The following is a 17,915-nucleotide window of genomic DNA, read 5'->3' as shown; positions in this document are numbered from 1 at the left end:
TGGAATTATAGGCCAAGTAGATTTAAGAAAACGCTTTACGACATAAATCGACATGTTCTTTGTCTGGTCCGTTAATGATACTGCTAAAACTGTTATTACAGTAATTATTCATAGTTTTTATTCATGATTTGCAAGTAGGCCTACATTAAAGCATATTGTTCAATGTCTAAAGCTCTGTCTACACATCACACTTTATGTGACAAAAAAGTGTGATGTGCCCAAATATGGTAGTGATATGACATCATCATGTACATATATGGGCACATCACATTTTTTTGTCACATAAAAATAGTGTAGACAGAGCTTAACTTGCACAAAATATTAATGAGAGGGAAGTCATGATTCAATGTTTCGGTCTTTGTTGGATCCTGAGGTTTATACTATGTTAACATAATCAGTCTATTAGTTAATAATGTCTATGTATGAATAAAAACGACAATGACATAACTATAATAAAATAATATCAATATATTTTTTTTTATTCATCCAACAGCGAGTAATTCGCCAATTACAGGATGGAACTATTTTATAACTTATCGTATTTATAAACTAAGTCATTTGAGGCTTAGGGAGTGGAGTTTAGTTTTACACTGCGATAATAAAATAATAATAAAGAATATATTTATTAGTATTCTAAACCATTTATTGGTGTCATGCATTATAATTTCCAATAACTAACCCCCCCTAACCCCCTTAATTATGATGTGTTGTAAGAATTTGTTTATCTTAAAGATTCGTGATTTCTGTTTACACAATACATTTATGAAAAGCAAACACTTGATTTACTAAAAATAGTTCCCATAAAAAGAATCAATTACCATTTTATTGCGGCAATAAATTTATAACTGTTATCAAATATTATATTGACCTTGGTAATTGATATAAAACAAACAGATTGATTACACCAAATAAGGTAGTGTAAATTGATCAGTGCCACATTGCTATCATAAAACTCTTCTCAACTAAAGCTCTGTCTACACTATCAAACTAGTTTGATCATCCTAGCATTCGTTTTTTATACAATCATAGCTCTCCTTGTAATTATTCCAGTATCAATTTATGCTCCATAGTACACACATTATCCCTTGGCAAGTCAAAAGTTATTGCTTGTACCATTTACTATATCAGATATGCCCAAATATGGTAGTGATATTCCAAAATCTGGGAGAGATATGACATCATCCATATATGGGCACATCACATTTTGTTGTCGCATAAAGTTTGATAGTGTAGACAGAGCTTTGGACAATGAGATTGACAAGGTGTTTGAATTTGAATGCTATATTTCTTCTTAATATTTTTTTTTAAATGACCAAATATTGTTCCTTTTATTTTTTGCCATAACAACTGACCACTGTAGAGCTTCTTTTTCTGCATGATAATACTGATAATAACTGATAATAATTTGTACTGTGAGATTTTCACCTTAAGATTTTGTTTACACATGTTCTCAAATGAACCAAGTATTCAGTTTAATTTACAATTTAAAATCTTGCTAATAATACTGTTTTAATTATAGTACATTTCTTTCTTTAAAATAAGAATTTTAATTCATATAGACATAATTTTTTTTTTTTCATAATTTGCTTGTTTTATTATAATGGCTTGGTTGGAGTAAATTTAAAACATGGCTTGACGCATCAATGTGTTTCTGTTCTACATACATTTGACTGTTATTGGTGGTCCTATCTAAAAAGTACCTATAATTAACCATCAAGCCACATGAGGCTGTCAGACCCCTATTACTGACATCTCCGAGCCAGTTGATACGCCACATCGTCGCACCGTTCCTCAAGTGAAAATTTGCTGTGAAATAATAGTAATTTTATCTAAAGTTACCGTTGCTTATAAAAATAGCCATTTTTAATGCCTCTATTACTGTTACTGTTCTTGTAATAATGCAGACTTTTTGTTTTGACCTTACTAGGAATTGCTTGTATCCTTAAAACACTTTACTTATATTTGCCTCTCTTCACCCAGGTGTACAAATGGGTACCTGGAAAGGTCAAGACACAACTTTGCACTATTACTAGCTGCATTATGAGAATATGTTTCCATACGTGTTTGATCCAAAAATGACTGGGGTAATAATATTCAGAGCGCTTAGTGGTTTCACAACATTAGGCACTTTACAAATCATGGATATTAGTGTTATTTACTATTATAGCACGTTAATAATGTTAATTCATGTTTTATTTAAGTTTACACTTACCAACAGGGTTGACTGCATATCCTCTTCTCTTCTCTTGATATAGGTACCTGAAGACAAAAGAAGAAAACAAGTCACAAAATGTGTGAGTCATAATGTATGTAATTCATTTCATTTTATTCTGTGTCTATTTTCAATTCCATTTTGTTGAGCCACTTGTCAATGATCAGTGGTGTAACATAGAGACCTGAGCACACTGGTTTAGGAACCCTAAGTGGCCCTCCAACGATGGAGGCATCCGTCGTTTTTAGCCTTTTTCAACATATTTTAATGCCTGCTTTTTCCTCTGGCCACTTCCCCTGGGTTTAGCCAGTGAGCACCCATAGTCATTACATCACTGATAATGATTTATTTCGCTTTTTGGTGAATCTATTTGACTGTTTGACAAAAAAAAATTAAGTTACATTACCTAGCACATAACCTGGTGAGTGGAAGCTTGAGGGCAGCATTCAAAGTTTCTGATTTGTTCCATGTGTTTGATTGGATAACTTGTTTCATCTCAACTGTAAAATCAGCTGACTTGCAATTTAACAATGATTGGAGAGTATTTTGCTCTTCTTTTAAGAATAATTCCTCTGTAGAACCTAGAAAGAAAATTGCCACAAAATGAAAAAAAGTTAAAACAAACTTTTTACAATCTTAAAATAATTTCATTTGGATCCTAATATTATAGTAGAGCAATTTTTCTTTTTTGTTGATCAAAAAATCGAAAATACTAAAAATGGTACTCATGACATTTCCCAAACAATGTCGCAGAAGAAAAACACAGCACCCTCAAAAACACAGAGGTGACATATTGACCAGACTGTAACCAAGATCAACAGTCTACTTGAGAAAGCAAACAGATTGTTTGCGAAACGTCATTGTAAATACCATAGTAGATCGACAAAAAAGAAAAATATCTCTTCTAAACTATGTACACTTTATGATTAGTTTTCTCCTACTATGACAAACAAGTTTTGTGACAAGTAGCAATTGGATTTAATTCTTTTGCCATAATTGACTGCCCACTTACCTCGAATTGTGTTGTTCAGTTCTTGTAATAACCAATCACGAAATCCTGGAATTGGAGACAAACTGGAAAAGACGTTCATGTTAGGAAACTCGGCACGAAGCTTTTGAACTACCGTCTTGATTAGATAATTACCCAGATCAATACCTTGTAATCCTGCAGATTAATTTAATTTTTTTTTTAATTATTTCATTTTTAAAATTATTTTTATTAAAATTTTTTAATATGCCATTTTAATGTCACATAATAGTTATTCACTTTTACCAAAAACTGGATCGAAAATTTTCTTTTGTCTTTTTATAAGTAAAATAATTTGTTTATTAAAACTGCAAAATGGCCTATTTAAAGTCTGATTTTATTAATCTTCATTTTTCATGTTTTTGGGGGACAATACATCAAATGCAGTAGTGTGATTTATTATTTAAAATGTTTCATTACTAAGAAATTAATTTTAAAGCTTTACGTATTACCTCGTTGAGTTGACGTTACCGAATAAAAGATGGCTGCATTGATATTGTTAACATTTTCCCTATCCAATGACGTATCACCACCTTCAGTTCTCTCAACTATTGACTGAAACAAATTAATATTCATTTTAATAAATATGTATATTTATTGTATGGCATCCATATAGTGTAATGGAGTGGAGTTGTGGCTTAGTGGTTTTGATGCTTGGTTACCAAATCAAAGTCCTGTCTGGTCTGGTTCTGTTGGCATAATATTGTGTGAGCGATGAATCTATGGTGTAGTGTTTATGGCATCCATATGGTGTAATAACTTTGATAGCACTTCAATTCTTTTGTGTGAACCAATAACCATAGCCTACCTGGATGTTACTACATATATCACTTGTAAGAGCCGTGTGTAGCACCACAACTGGTTCTGTTGGCATACTATTATGTGTGAACACAAAACAACGTCTATAGGCACCAACTCTATTCTTTAAATCCAACCAATTCTGTACTGGATGAACTGCCTCATATTCACTAACCTACCATGTATAAATAAATTTACAATGCTGTCAAATCTTTGTACTCTGCCACCTTATAATATAGTAAGTATTTATTTATTATAGCAGGTCTCGCACTATGGCATCAATAAGGCTTATGAGAGACTTAAACTTACAATAAGCCAACATAAAGTTAAATTCTTTGTGCTTTTCAAGGATTTTAAAGGCAACACATGTACACAGGTCACCGTTAGCAAATGTAAAAATAATTTAAACAGCACAAGTCTTTACATACTGTGTAACTTTATTGCTTATGAAATTACATCTTTCCATTTACATCACATCTCCTACATGCCAGGTCATGCATGACATGTTAATCTCACAAACTACCTACCTTCTGTAGCATATCGCAAGATGTTTGCCATGTTATCCGCTGTAGGTTAAGCAAGCCGGTAGAGAACCAGTGAGCTAGTAGACCGCGTAGACTTATATTCAGGTGTTTTAAAGGTTCTGCTTCATTCTGACTTAATGTAGTGGAAAGTAAATCCTAAAACATAAAAAAGTAAAAGAATTTATAACAAATTATTGTGTATAATCGCAATTATGGTACTTGGTGCATTAATCCTTTTGCAGCTCAAAGCAAAGCTGAACTGGGATTGGGTGCAGGTGAAGCAGCAGATCCAAAATGCTCTCTATGGTTAGTCAGTATAACACACCTTTTTTACATACAGCAAGCAAGGCTGGGGTTGAAGTTTGTCAGATTCTAACATTCTTTTATTACTATTATAAATAGGTGTATTATAAATTATATACAGTACAGTGAAAACATTTTCCCCTGGTTTCGCTTAGTATATTGTCTTGAAACGTAAGTTAAATTTATACTGGTTTACAATCAATGAACTACATATCAATATATACTGTACATATATGTATATAAACAACGTAATTACCAAAATGTTACTTCTCATGTCGACTAGAAACTTGACACCATTTGGTGTACGGCTGATCATTGTGAATAAGTGCGAGTATTTAGGCGACAGTGACTCCTGTAAACGGTGTTCATACGTAAAGATTGATGGGTCATCCTAAAAAAAAAATACTTATTAATCTTGGGAGACAAAATTATGAAAACTTAAAAAGTTCCTTATTCCAATTAATGACTCTCTCTAAAATTGATGCAAAGATGGATATTTTAAAGCCAACTTATTTTGAACAATTTTATTTGTAACCAATAAGGTAATTTTTCACACAGAATTTCATATTGTTAGTACTGTCACTGATGGTTACTTTAAGCTTGGATCCCACTAGGACGCAATACAAGTGAATGACCAATCACAAGCAATGGTTTAGTCCAACTGTCGCTTGTGATTGGTCTATTCACTTGCATTGTGGCTTATGTCCTTTTGCTGCGTTCTAATGGGAACCAAGCTTAATCGCTGGGTTTATTGCAAAATGGATATTATTACTAAAAAGTGATTTACTTTGGCTGCGGCCAGTACTGAGGCTGCAGACATTGCATCTGAATGATTCACGCCACATCGTTCAGACAGGAACAATAAAACCTCAGCTTTCTCTTTCACTCCAAGTTTTTGATACCGTTGACAGAAGTTTCCTACTTGTTCCTGTAAGATAGCAATAAATATTAATTATTCAAATAAAAAACTATGAAGAAATAAAGGTGTTTATTTTATTACTTTCTAAAAAGCAACACTTGACAGATCTTACCTCCGAGACCCATGGCTGCTGTGAACCCACCGATCTTTTACTCGAACTGTTTACTTCAAATTCTCCAAGAATGCTAAACAATGATTTTGTGTTGTGCGTATCATACTGTGAGGATGACATTTTCTTATGACAAATCTTGCTGCTGCTGCTGCTGGGATGATGTTTGCATGATTTCACAACAAGGCAATTCTGTTTAAAACATAAAATAAGTTTAAAATAATGATTGGGTTGGGATATTCTATTCGTAAAAGCGAAGCATTGAATGATTGTGGGTTTCCACAAAACTGATATTCTACCATCTCACTGTAGTATTTTATACAACACTGAAGGGCGAAATGACCACCATCATATAGCATGCCACACTACTCAATACGCCACCCTGGCAAGGCGTAAATAGCTTATCGAGCCTATCTATAGACTAAGGCCTACGCTAGCCTATAAGGCCTAGTATAGCTAGCAGGACTAGGTAATGAAGATTAGACAGGTTTACAATTCATAAATTATGTCATTCTTACCCTTATTATACACCTCCTAAATACAGATGCTGCCATCATCAATAATTTATTAAAAAAGAAACTTAATTATTATATAAATCGTAACATGTCTGCTTAATCTGTCGCCCTCTACATACAAAATGGTAGAAGAGAGAGAAGGAGCACAAATATATAAATGTATTTACATTATAAAAATGATATATTCTTCGTTTGTTTTATTAGAATATACACGATAAAAACATATATAATTATTTTAACATTTTATTAAATATGCATGCACGTCTATTTGTAAAAATGTGTAAAAAGTTGTATGTTGTATACCATAAATATCGTCTGCTAATATTTATATAATAGAGGGTGTGATCGCGACTTGCAACTAGGAAAATCCGGAAAAAACTAGCCAAAACACACACAACATGCATTCATGATTGATTCAGTACAATAGTTTTTCAATAAAGGATTTGATCCAAAATACATAATAGGCCTAGTAAGTATATCACCAACAATAATAAAAAATAATACGTTTACTCTAGGCCCTACATATATAAGCTTGTTACTCTCTTTCTTTCTATCAATTAAGACTGGGCAGGCCTGGGCCTAGACCCTCCCTCTCTAGTACGGAGTAGTACAGTACTAGTAGTAGGTAGGCCCATATTATAGGCCTACTCTAGGTAAGACCTTGTTTTGTTACATACTACCTAGGTAGAAGTACAGACAGGCTAAAAGTAGGCCTGGGCAAAGCAGAGTGATAGCACTACTTACTGATCTTTCTAGGCCTAACGTACCTAATAAAAAAGGTACTGCTGGTGTACTGTATTGTAAAACTGTACTTAATTTAAATATTTCCACCCCATGTAAAAAGAAAAATGTAGAATTTTTTTTTTTACATTTTAGAAAAATAACCATGAAATATTTCTTTTTAATTTTGCAGTTTTATTCATTTTAAATCAATATGAAATTTAAAATTCATAACATACTTCGCATCAGTCAACAAACCTCAAGCATAAAGTGTTTTTCTAATTGGTCAGCGTGTTTTCATCAGCAGCTACACCCCAGATCAACTTTTCATCATAAGCAAACCACATTGCTTGCTGTTTCAAGAATCGACCATCATTATCGAAATGCTAGTTTATTTGCATCTGGTGATACCAGTGCCTGGAGCAAGGCTGTGTCAGAAGGTGAACGTTTGGTTGGATATCCCACCTCGTTCATGAGCCTAAGAACACTTTTGAGTGATGAACTCGCAAATGTTGCTCTACATGTGAGGAAATTAGTCGGAACCAATCACCCTATTTTAAAAACGGCAAAGTATGACAATTGTATTGTTAAATAATTAATTAACTGAAATATATGTATTTGTAAATACCTCTTTTCAGCTACAGCAGAAGAAAATAAATAAGAAATAACAACAACCAGCAATAAATATTTAATCATTTATATTTTATAGATCATTTGTCTATGAAGGTAGTAATCTCCAAACTAGAGGTCTTGTAATTCTGCTTCTGTCAAGAGCGGCTGGACTACCACCTAATGCCCAAGACAACTCACATAACGTCTACCAAAGGTAAGTGTCTAAGGTGCTGAAGAAAAGGCAACAAACTGGGATTTCATGTGTAGATAAAGTCAATTTAAAGCTCTGTCTACACTATCATACTAGTTTGACAAAAAAAGTGTGATGTGCCCAAATATGGAAGTGATATACCCAAATATGCTAGTGATATGGCATCATCATGTCCATATATGAGCACATCACATTTTGTTGGCACATAAAGTTTGATAGTGTAGACAGAGCTTTAGTTGGGTAGTAGGTCATTATTAATAGGCATGTCGAATATGGCAGATGCAACCATAAACTGGAAGATTACAAAGTGTATGTATATTTGTTTCAGTCAAAGGACACTGGCAGAAATATCTGAAATGATTCACACTGCTTACCTAGTACACCGTGGCATCATTGACTTAAAAGAAATGAAGCCTGGAGATGGCTCACCAGATGATCTGGAGTTTGGCAACAAGATGTCGGTGTTAAGTGGTGACTTCCTTTTGGCAAATGCTAGCCAAGGTCTGGCTAAACTGCACAACACACAGGTATGAGAGCTGTATTCATTGAAACTGTTAATAAATCTGTTAGTGCAAGGCAATCTAACAATAAAATGCTGAGCTCAGGAGATCAAAGGGTTTATGTGTGGCTGCGACATGATCAGTTCCACACCCCTTAACAGACACTGCACCGTAGAGAATATGTACATATTACGGTATTTGTCGCATAAGATCAAAGGACTGTTACGAGTTCCCATATTGGCAAGGTAAACTCTGTGTCCTGTTGTTAGATTGCCTTGGTTAGTGTTGCTGCTAATGTTAGTATTAATATTAAATTCCAGTTAATACAGTACTGTATATGAAGTCCTGTATACACTATATGAATAACAGTTATTTTGAGGTTAAGATGTTAACAAGCATTAACAGCATTATTATGACATTGTGATCATGTATCATTATCAGGTTGTTGAATTGGTATCTTCTGCAATTACTGATTATACGGAATCAGAGTTCATGGGATTTTCAGTGGACACCGTTAACCTCCAGCTGACCTTTGCTGACTGGTTGAATCATGTGTACCTGTCTAATGGAAGCTTATTGGCCAAGTGTTGCCAGGCAGCTTTAATTCTGGCCAATCAGGATGAAGATATGCAAAACAGAGCTTTTCAGTTTGGAAAATACTTAACAGTGGCACAACAAGTATGTTTTAGTTTTTAATAATTTGACTAAAAGCAGGTCCTATGCACAGCGGCGTAACACAGGAGGAAAAGGTTTAGCACTCATAAGGGGCCCTCCAATGATGGGTAGTTGCATTGGGGCTGCTCATGCTCTGGGCCCTGTAAGCTATGGGCCCCTGGGTTTAGCCAGTGAGCGCTCATAACCGTTATGCCACTGCCTATGTAAATAGAACATTGTTGTTGCATAGACAATAAAATGGTCTAATTTTTTGTTATTTGTATATCTAATATAAAGAAACATGATTTTTAAATTATACAAAAATATCTACATTCTATTTTGGTACCTATAGTTGAACCTTGACCTACAACCTTTTGTGAATGAATCTTATGAACTTGGTGATGCCTTCAATCTTTGCTCATCTGCAATAATGTTCCACATTCAACACATCATTACGACTGGAGAAGCTCTGCCCATGTTAACGGCAAGTAACGCAGCCGACTTTCAACAGGTAAATATTAAATTAAATAATTATTTATAATTATATATTCATTTTACGTAGCAGCAACAAATTGTGGACCTTCAGGTTGTGGGAGATTTTCCTGTTTTCGCAGGAGGTGACTGTAGTCTTTCACACCTGGTCCGGCTCCAGCAAATCAAAAACGTCAATGTTTCGTTTTCATGACGCTCCAATTTTATTTGACGGAGCAACTGTAAAAGATGCATTATACCTGACAACATTTTTGCTTTTGCAGCTTTACCAAGTGATTGCTGCAGGACCAGCTACCGATACAATAAAATCTGAACTAAAAAATTACGTACAAGCAGCCTTAGATTCTATTGAAGACTTAGAAGACTCAGAATCTAAGCATGCCCTTGTCAACATTGTCAATTCTCTATTAGAATATTGAAGATTTAGGGTGAGGATTTGCAGTGAGGTGTGAAGGTGTGTTGTTAAAGAGGAGAAGCACATTCATTTCATCACAATAAAAAGAGTCACGTTTTGGTGATGTGGTAGTGAACTTGTGTAAGTGTATTTTTGTGGGTTAGATACTTAAATAATATTACTTTATCATGGTTAAAGTTTTGAATCAATTGTTTACATATAAAGCACTGTTTAATAATGATTTTTAGAATTTGTAATCAGTTTATGGGAAGACTAAAATGAAATAAATGTACATGCAGGGGAATAAGCTGTGCCTTGCAACATCTTTGTGTGGAGTTTCCAAATGGCGCTAATTCGTCTTTCCACGATTTTGGTTTTTTTTTTCTGTTTTTACGGTACTACTAATTCATACAATTTAATTCACCTGAGTGTTAAAGGCCAGGTGCGGGCAAAAAATTTCTATTGATCATACATTCCAATAACTATCGATCTATAGTTTCCCCTATGTTTCATAATTTTTGGGATTTTATTTGTGTTACACAAGCTTGTTGAAAATAAGCACTTTCTTATTAGTGGGGGGATAGTTCAAATTACACAGTAAAATCTCTATTCCTTTGTACACAAATTTTGTAAATAGAGAGGCATTTTAAAAAGCAATAAAAAATAAACGGTGTGGTAAAAAATGTTATCAGATGACTAAATATAGGTAATATAACTTGAATATTACATTTCTGGTATTTTTATTCAACTTCAGATTTTTATTTTCATGCTATAGCAAAATTATCCACCGTATATCCACCATCTTTTTTTACCTTCTAGGGAGTCACCAGACATGTTATTACATTAGGTTAACTACCTAACTACTGAAAAAAAGTCTTCCAGGTTTTTATGGAAGAATTTTGCCAAATTTTGTATTTGACCATATTAAGGGAAATTCATGTTTTTTCGTCTTGATTTCTATTACAAATATTTGATTTATGTACAATTAACCAAATATTATATTTAAAATTCATGCCTGTACCTGAGCTTTAAGCTCTGTCTATAATATCAAATTTGATGTGACAAAAAATGCTCTTATATAGATGCGACGATGTCATATCACTACCATATTTAGGCACATCACTACCATATTTGGGCACATCACTACCATATTTGGGCACACCCCTCTTTCTTTGTCAAACTGGGTTGATAGTGTAGACAGAGCTTTAGGAAGGGTGAATACCTCATATATTTATTATGCAATTATAGTGTATTTTGTAGTTGTAAAATTTGAAATATTTATTTATGTACTAAATTAGATGTTTATAATAAATTCACCAATACTATAAGCGTGTGTATTCTTTCTTGTGTATGAATTCAATATTGAAACTTCTGTTTTTTCCCTTTAGCTAAGACTAGTAGTAATCTGGGGGTTGTAGTTTCTACTACTATTAACATATAATTACAATCACTCTCAGTCTCAAATTATAATTTATTTTCACAATACATATGATATATGAATTGACATAGTATAGCATCCAATATACTATGTCTATTTAGATACATATATGATATATGAATTGACATAGTACAGTATAGCGTCCAATATACGATATATGAATTGACATAGTATATAGCATCCAATATACTAAGGTATATGGAATCATGGCTTGCGTCTTGTTTGGAGTATTTTTTATACTATGTTATCTGAGGTATACAGTACTGTATAAAATCTCCCATATGTACATCTGTACCAACACAACAATAATTCAAAATGCTTGGTTGCTTTACTAATTTTTATATTTTCCTTGATTTTGTATTGTTTTAATAATGGGTTATGACTTCTTAATATTAAATAAAATTTATCAGCAGATAGGAAAATACACTAAATGAGCTGATATGCCTGATCGCCTGCAGCGTTTGGTCGTGCTTGAGCAAGTCGCTTCAACTTAACAAGCAACAGTAGCATTGCCTTAGCACGAGGACCCATTCCAAGATTACTTATTTCACTCTCCAACAGGTACTGGCTGTCTTTCTTCCTGGCCATATACTTATTAATCTTTTTAATCCAAGCATTGACATCTTCCAATGGAAGAAGTCTTTGTAAGAAGCTGGATTGCTCTAGGAACTCTTCTTCAGAAATGAAGGCAATAGCACCAGATCTAGACCAAAGATAATGATACTCCATTAATCATATTATAAGTTACAGTGATAAGGTAATGCAAAAAGGCATTGTATGTTACATTAGAAAGTTGTAGGTCGTTCAGATAGGCATGACAACCATTGATTAAACACCTAATCACAGAATTCGTGCCTTTTTAGTCTCAGACAATGGCAAGAAATGTACAATTCTATACCATCATCATTAGCTTACCTATGACAATCTTTACTTGGTTGCTGAGTAGTCTCTGGCAGCATAGTAGGCTGCGATTCCACTTCATCTTGTGTAGTAGTGACTTCTTCCATTACCAACTCTCTTGTACCACTTTCAATATCAGTTGAATCTGAAGTTTGTTCCTTAGTACTTGCAAGTGAAGCCCCAACATCGACATACCTTAGGAAGATGAAATACAGTGGCTTAACGGCTATGAGTGCTAATTAGCTAACCCAGGGGCCCCTGAGCAGCACCCAGAAGTAAAATCAGGCATCAGAAAAAGGCTAAAAACATCCAAGGCCTCCAAATCCTTATGCCACTGATGAAATAACCATTCAGAAAACATGGACCATGGAGGAAAAAATAAAATTGACTTACCAGGGAATGCATATTATTGAGTCTTTTTTTTTTTATTACTTTCATAGAGTAAGAAATATGAACCTATTTTATTTGTGTTCTATTTGTGTGTTTTTCTCTCTTTTTAAAAATTAGTTTGTATTATGATTTTTGTGCTTGTGCTTGCCTTTTTGTGTACTTTTTAAATGTTTTTATAAATCTTTGTATACCACAAGCAAATGAATTCCCGGGAGTTTGGGATTATAAAGTTTTATTGAATTGAATTATTGAGTCTTACCTCGCATATGAAAATGTTAGTTCAGGTGTTTTTGGCATGTCATCTTCAATATTAAAGTTCTTGAAGGCTTTAAAAGGAGTGGTGAACTTATGAGATCCATTTATGTTTGTTCTTGAGGAAACAGTGTCGCCATGTGACAGCAATACAGGTCCCTCGGGTGGTTTCTCTGGCAGTGTACCCATCAAATGTGGTTCTGTGGGAGTATCATTTCCTTGATCTGAAGAGCCTTTAAGCAGTACCTGAGTCTGCATGTCTGTAGGATTGGCAATGAGCTGAGGATTGTCTGGGCTTCTGGGTGGTTGGTACTGGAGGTCTGGTATGGTAGGAGTGTTATCATTGGTTGTCTCTGCCTGCCACATGTTTTTTGGCTGAGTGATTGTTTGTGTCATGATGCTAGCATGGTAACCAATGGGTGTTGGATGGATGCTAGCCATAGATCTTGACTGAAAAGGAGTCTGAAAGTAATTCATTCAGTTTAGTTAATATCAAGATTTATTTATTAACAATTACAGCTTTGTAATGTTAAGCTCTGTCTACACTATCAAACTGATTTGACAAAAAAAGTGTGATGTTCTCAAATATGATAGTGATATGCCCAAATATGGTAGAATAAAACATGCAAACTGTGCAATAATGTATTGTATGCATAAAGCTCTGCACTACACTATCAAAGTTTATGTGACAACAAAAATGTGATGTGCCCATATAAGGACATGATGATGTCATACCACTACCATATTTGGGCATATCACTACCACATTTGGGCACACCACATTTTTTTGTCAAACTAGTTTGGTAGTGTAGACAGAGCTTAATAGCTGGTTACTTACAGTAAAGCCAAAGCATATGGTTGCATCATCCTTAAGAGTTCTTGTCATATTCCCAGGAGTTTGATAAACTGAACCTGTGAATGGACAATAATAATTTCTCATTTAGGTATGGAAGATAAGTTTATGTTGAGACAGAATTGCAGAGCTGATAAAACTGTAGAAACTTTATCACACACAAAAACATATTTATCTTATTACCCTGCATGTGTTCAGGTGTAGCTGTTGGAACCTTTCTCCCGTGTCCAAACAGTCCCGGTGTGAAAACAACATTGGCGTCAAATGGCGACTCAGCATCATTATGATCTGCTGGTGAAGTTGGTGCTGCTGGTAATTTCTTGAAAGGTGTCCTAATATACAAGAACCACTTTTGTTAATTTGTAAAACAACTACCACCCAATTCGGTAAAACGAGTCTTTTTAGATAGGGATAAACCGTAGGTAGCTCATGTGCACTTTAAAGTACGTCTTTTGAGATGAATAGGGGCTTTACATCTTTCAAGACGAATAAGGGGTTACCCCGTTGTATAGCCACTGATCATAGTAACTGTGTCCTCTGGGATAACAGTATTTGACTGAAGAGGTTACTCAGTATTAAGTAATAATAATAATAAATAATAATGAAAAAAACATTCTATGTACTTACCCATTTTGAGCAGATTTCTTTCTTTGAGAGGCCATGTTCTGGTTGGCAAGGAAGTCTAGGGTTGCTCGACTGATGCCAAAATCAGCTAAAGTTGGAGTTTTCATTTGATTATCCTGTATTTTGTGCACATCTGATGCAGATACCTGCTTTGGAGTTTGTCTGGTATGAAATTAAGGATGATACAACCAATTTATTTAGTCTCAACATTTTACCAAGGTGGCCCAATCAGTCAAAAAGACTGGTCTCACGTTGGGCCCCGAGTACAATTAGTACAAATAAAGAATAAATAAGAATACATAAAAGATACAGTACATATAGTATGATACAACTTTTAAAATAAAGCTTTGACTACACTATCAAACTTTATGTGACATAAAAATGTGATGTGTCCATAAGGACACGATGATGTCATAACACTACCATTTTGGGAACATCACACTTTTTTTGTCAAACTAGATTTATAGTGTAGACAGAGCTTAATAATGCCTTAAAGTATGTTGTTCTATAAAATTATTGACTGATTAATTAGAATAAAAAAGGATACGGAGGAGTGTTTGAAGATGAATCGTTATCAGTTTGATCTGGTTCTCTGTTCTCTTTGTCTGTATTGGAATCGGCTGGCACTGAAAATAAAAATTGTCAACAGGCAACAAGTTAGAATGTATACAGGACCTATCCAATGATATAAATGTGTTGATGATGAATACATTTAATAGCATTGCATTATTTGGTGTTGGGTGAATATTTAAGAAATCCCCATGACCTCCCTAAAACTCAAACTAGTTTTACAAAAAAGTGTGATGTGCCCAAATATGGAAGTGATATGCCCACATATAGTAGTGATATGACATCATCATGTCCATATATGGGCACATTACATTACATAAAGTTTGATAGTGTAGACAAGAGCTTAAACCTAGAATTTAGCAATGTGTTGTATTTGAACTGATTGGATGGTCAGGTAGAAGTAGTAGAACATGTAGTCTGATTGACATAGTAACAAGCTTTTGTTTTGTGATGGTGAGAAAACAGACAGTAATTAGGGGCGTGTGGCGCAGTGTGTTGGCGACTACTGATCGTGAGATCGAGGTTCGAATCCAACGCATTGCTTGTATCCTTAGGCAAGATACTTTACTTTCGTTTGCCTCTCTCCACCCAGGTGTATAAATGGGAACCCGGTTAGATCAGGACACAACTTTGCGCTGATTACTAGCTGCATTATGGGAGTATGTTTCCATACGTGTTTGATCCAAAAAAATGACTGGGGTAATAATGTTCAGCGCTTAGAGGTTTCACAATATTAGGCGCTATATAAATCCAGGATATTATATTATTAACAGACTGTGTGTTGTGGAACTTACATTGTTTTTTCACATTGGTTTCTACTACTGCTTTCTTGTAACCATACTTCATTAAATTCTCTTCCAATATATTGATTCTTTCTCCGGTTAGCTTAGTAATGACCTCAACATTTTCCAGGAGATTCCTAAAGGATGTCTGTTCCTGTAACTCTTTTAAATCCTTCTGAGCTTGTAACTAAAATATTAATTAAAGACATAATATTAAAGAAGCAGATTGAAATAATATATGTAAAAATTGTTCTTTCCAAGCGTTCTTGTATTGCAAGTTACAACAAGGTTTGATTATGCTTGTTAACATGCTAAACATTGTAATGCACTTTGTTAATTGTATGACTCACCGTACGACCCCCCCAGAGAGTTGCATCATTTGCCCGATGTGCATCATACTTTATGTATACCACTACTCACCCCTGCGTCAAAAGTGATTTACCTTTACATGACAATAACCCACTCATTTTTAAATTAGTGACGGACCTTTTAGAGAACATGAACGCACCATGACTGTCCTTGTGGTAAAGTGACGGACATTGATGCACAATTTTTCATTGAGGTTGATGTACCATTTAGGTTTGTTGACACATCCCTGTGTCACTAATTATTTGTAAATGACGCGCCTCTCCCGGAGGTCATATATAGTGCGACATACAATTTACAAGTGCATAAGCATGAGATGAAGAGTTAGATGATGTACCGTCATTGTTTGGACGTTGCATTGCAGCTCTTTGAGGATCAATTCTGCTGATCGTGCTCCTGGTCGCATATGTGCTGGCATATTGATGCATGTTTCAATGTGTCTGCTTTCCTTCTCAACTTTTGCTGCAAGATGCCGCAACTTCTTAAACACATTTTCTTTCTCCATTTTGTCTAGGCCCTAAGTAAAATTTAAATTTGTCTTTTATCAAAAATTGCAATCTTTTCAGTACTGAGTCTGTACCTTCTTTCTTTGACTCTCAAGACACAATTTAACATTTTTTTTATTTTAATATTTATTTAAATTAAGATCCATTATGCATATGCATCAACGACAATTATTTTTTACTGGGATTTTGACTCAACTAGGCCTAGTTTGGGGATTACTTGGACCTAGCTAGACGACCCTATTTATTACTACTGCCCAACTAGTAGGGAGAACATACAGAAACTAGAGAGTGAGCTGACTGATCATTTGACTGAAGAAGAAGGCCACACTAGGCCTAGTAGTAGTACTACTACTAGTACTAGGCCTAGTACTATACTATTACTAGGCCTACTACTACTACTACTACTAGCCTACCTAGCTAGCACTAGCTTAGCCTCTATCTAGCCTATAGGGCCGGAGTTGAAGCTAATAAAATCTAATATAGTGTAGGTTTACCTTTATCTTAACATTTAAGCCTTAAGCCTTAGACCTAAAAAAAATCTGACCTAGAGACCTCTAAATAGTAAACTTTTCTCCTAAAACTGAAAAAAAATAAAAACGACTTTTTGTATTTTACCGCCGTGTATTTGCTGCCCTCTATAGACTGTTTTTGTTTTGTTTAATTGTGTTTGCGATATTTTTGTTTTGCACATGTCTCGTCTGTCGTCCGCGTGTTGCGTAACTTTTTGTTGTGGTGGTTTTTTTATGATGAGAGGCGGAAAATTTGAAAGAGGATGTATTTAATAAACATAATAAAATATACCAAAATGAACATTGTACCTCCTGTAAGTAATACTTTCTTACAATTCAAAGGCGCGATTAGGAAAAATCAATCATAGAATAAGCGATCATCCTAGCCTTGTCCTTGACCAACTAATACCAAGATATAGCCTAGCCTCAGGCTCGGCGTCATCTTCACTTCTTCAGTACAGTAGGTAGGCCTCTCAACTCATCAGTTTGGAAAGCAGGGCCGAGCGAGGATGGTACACCGACCGAGAGAGTCGATTGTTGCAATAGGCCTACGATTTTTATATTTGATTCATATAAACCTTTGATCACTAAAGTGTTCCAGTTGTTTAATAAAAAGAGTACCAACATTATAAATATAGTGTACTTATAATAAATATTTTTTTGTTTCTGCCTCAAAATAAAATATTTATTGTACGAGTACTTTCGACCATACATAGGTCATCATCAGGTACTGATA

At 34.6% G+C, this 17,915-nt stretch overlaps 3 protein-coding genes across 5 annotated transcripts; 1 reads left to right on the top strand and 2 right to left on the bottom strand.

The window, feature by feature from the left end:
• Positions 1 to 463: 463 nt before the first annotated feature.
• LOC144847601 (malonyl-CoA decarboxylase, mitochondrial-like) lies at positions 464 to 6,519 on the bottom strand. Its single transcript, XM_078704044.1, has 11 exons — positions 6,411 to 6,519; positions 5,896 to 6,084; positions 5,652 to 5,792; positions 5,121 to 5,255; positions 4,565 to 4,717; positions 4,048 to 4,212; positions 3,692 to 3,794; positions 3,225 to 3,377; positions 2,619 to 2,793; positions 2,213 to 2,259; positions 464 to 1,806 (listed from the first exon to the last, which is right to left on the bottom strand). The coding sequence occupies exons 1-11, from the start codon at positions 6,447 to 6,449 to the stop codon at positions 1,577 to 1,579; spliced, it is 1,530 nt and encodes a 509-aa protein (XP_078560170.1). The 5' UTR covers positions 6,450 to 6,519; the 3' UTR covers positions 464 to 1,576.
• Positions 6,520 to 6,732: 213 nt separating this feature from the next.
• Positions 6,733 to 11,318, top strand: LOC144847723 (all trans-polyprenyl-diphosphate synthase PDSS2-like). 3 transcript variants are annotated; one of them, XM_078704220.1, is made up of 7 exons: positions 6,733 to 6,876; positions 7,321 to 7,697; positions 7,837 to 7,953; positions 8,279 to 8,477; positions 8,892 to 9,128; positions 9,457 to 9,615; positions 9,860 to 11,318. In XM_078704220.1, exons 2-7 carry the CDS (start codon positions 7,342 to 7,344, stop codon positions 10,013 to 10,015), a joined length of 1,224 nt encoding a protein of 407 aa, XP_078560346.1. In that variant the 5' UTR covers positions 6,733 to 6,876; positions 7,321 to 7,341; the 3' UTR covers positions 10,016 to 11,318. The 3 variants fall into 3 exon arrangements, with proteins under 3 accessions (XP_078560346.1, XP_078560347.1, XP_078560348.1); XM_078704221.1 differs by having other exon boundaries at positions 6,846 to 6,880; XM_078704222.1 differs by lacking the exon at positions 6,733 to 6,876 and adding an exon at positions 7,044 to 7,060.
• A 125-nt stretch (positions 11,319 to 11,443) lies between these two features.
• Positions 11,444 to 17,293, bottom strand: LOC144848011 (uncharacterized). Its single transcript, XM_078704669.1, has 10 exons — positions 17,286 to 17,293; positions 16,502 to 16,681; positions 15,811 to 15,985; positions 14,994 to 15,072; positions 14,450 to 14,608; positions 14,006 to 14,154; positions 13,808 to 13,881; positions 12,978 to 13,432; positions 12,344 to 12,523; positions 11,444 to 12,131 (listed from the first exon to the last, which is right to left on the bottom strand). Exons 2-10 carry the CDS (start codon positions 16,667 to 16,669, stop codon positions 11,855 to 11,857), a joined length of 1,716 nt encoding a protein of 571 aa, XP_078560795.1. The 5' UTR covers positions 16,670 to 16,681; positions 17,286 to 17,293; the 3' UTR covers positions 11,444 to 11,854.
• Positions 17,294 to 17,915: the final 622 nt, after the last annotated feature.

The sequence above is a fragment of the Antedon bifida genome, chromosome 7, assembly GCF_963402885.1.
Source record: "Antedon bifida chromosome 7, ecAntBifi1.1, whole genome shotgun sequence".
In the NCBI taxonomy this organism is placed as follows: Eukaryota; Metazoa; Echinodermata; class Crinoidea; order Comatulida; family Antedonidae; genus Antedon; species Antedon bifida.
This window is presented reverse-complemented; position numbering and strand designations above follow the sequence as displayed.

Excerpts from the sequence above, each read along its gene's own strand:
- LOC144847601 (XM_078704044.1), bottom strand. The coding sequence starts at position 6,449 with ATGATGGCAGCATCTGTATTTAGGAGGTGTATAATAAGG. Across the intron at positions 4,213-4,564 it reads CTTGCGATATGCTACAGAAG|GTTAGTGAATATGAGGCAGT; the intron begins GTAGGTAGTTTG and ends TATACATGGTAG. Across the intron at positions 2,260-2,618 it reads CTCACCAGGTTATGTGCTAG|GTACCTATATCAAGAGAAGA; the intron begins GTAATGTAACTT and ends TTTTGTCTTCAG.
- LOC144847723 (XM_078704220.1), top strand. The coding sequence starts at position 7,342 with ATGAAATTTAAAATTCATAACATACTTCGCATCAGTCAACAAACCTCA. Across the intron at positions 7,954-8,278 it reads TCACATAACGTCTACCAAAG|TCAAAGGACACTGGCAGAAA; the intron begins GTAAGTGTCTAA and ends TATTTGTTTCAG. Across the intron at positions 8,478-8,891 it reads CTAAACTGCACAACACACAG|GTTGTTGAATTGGTATCTTC; the intron begins GTATGAGAGCTG and ends TATCATTATCAG.
- LOC144848011 (XM_078704669.1), bottom strand. The coding sequence starts at position 16,669 with ATGGAGAAAGAAAATGTGTTTAAGAAGTTGCGGCATCTTGCAGCAAAA. Across the intron at positions 15,986-16,501 it reads GCAACGTCCAAACAATGACG|TTACAAGCTCAGAAGGATTT; the intron begins GTACATCATCTA and ends TTAATATTTTAG. Across the intron at positions 15,073-15,810 it reads AACCAATGTGAAAAAACAAT|TGCCAGCCGATTCCAATACA; the intron begins GTAAGTTCCACA and ends TTTTATTTTCAG.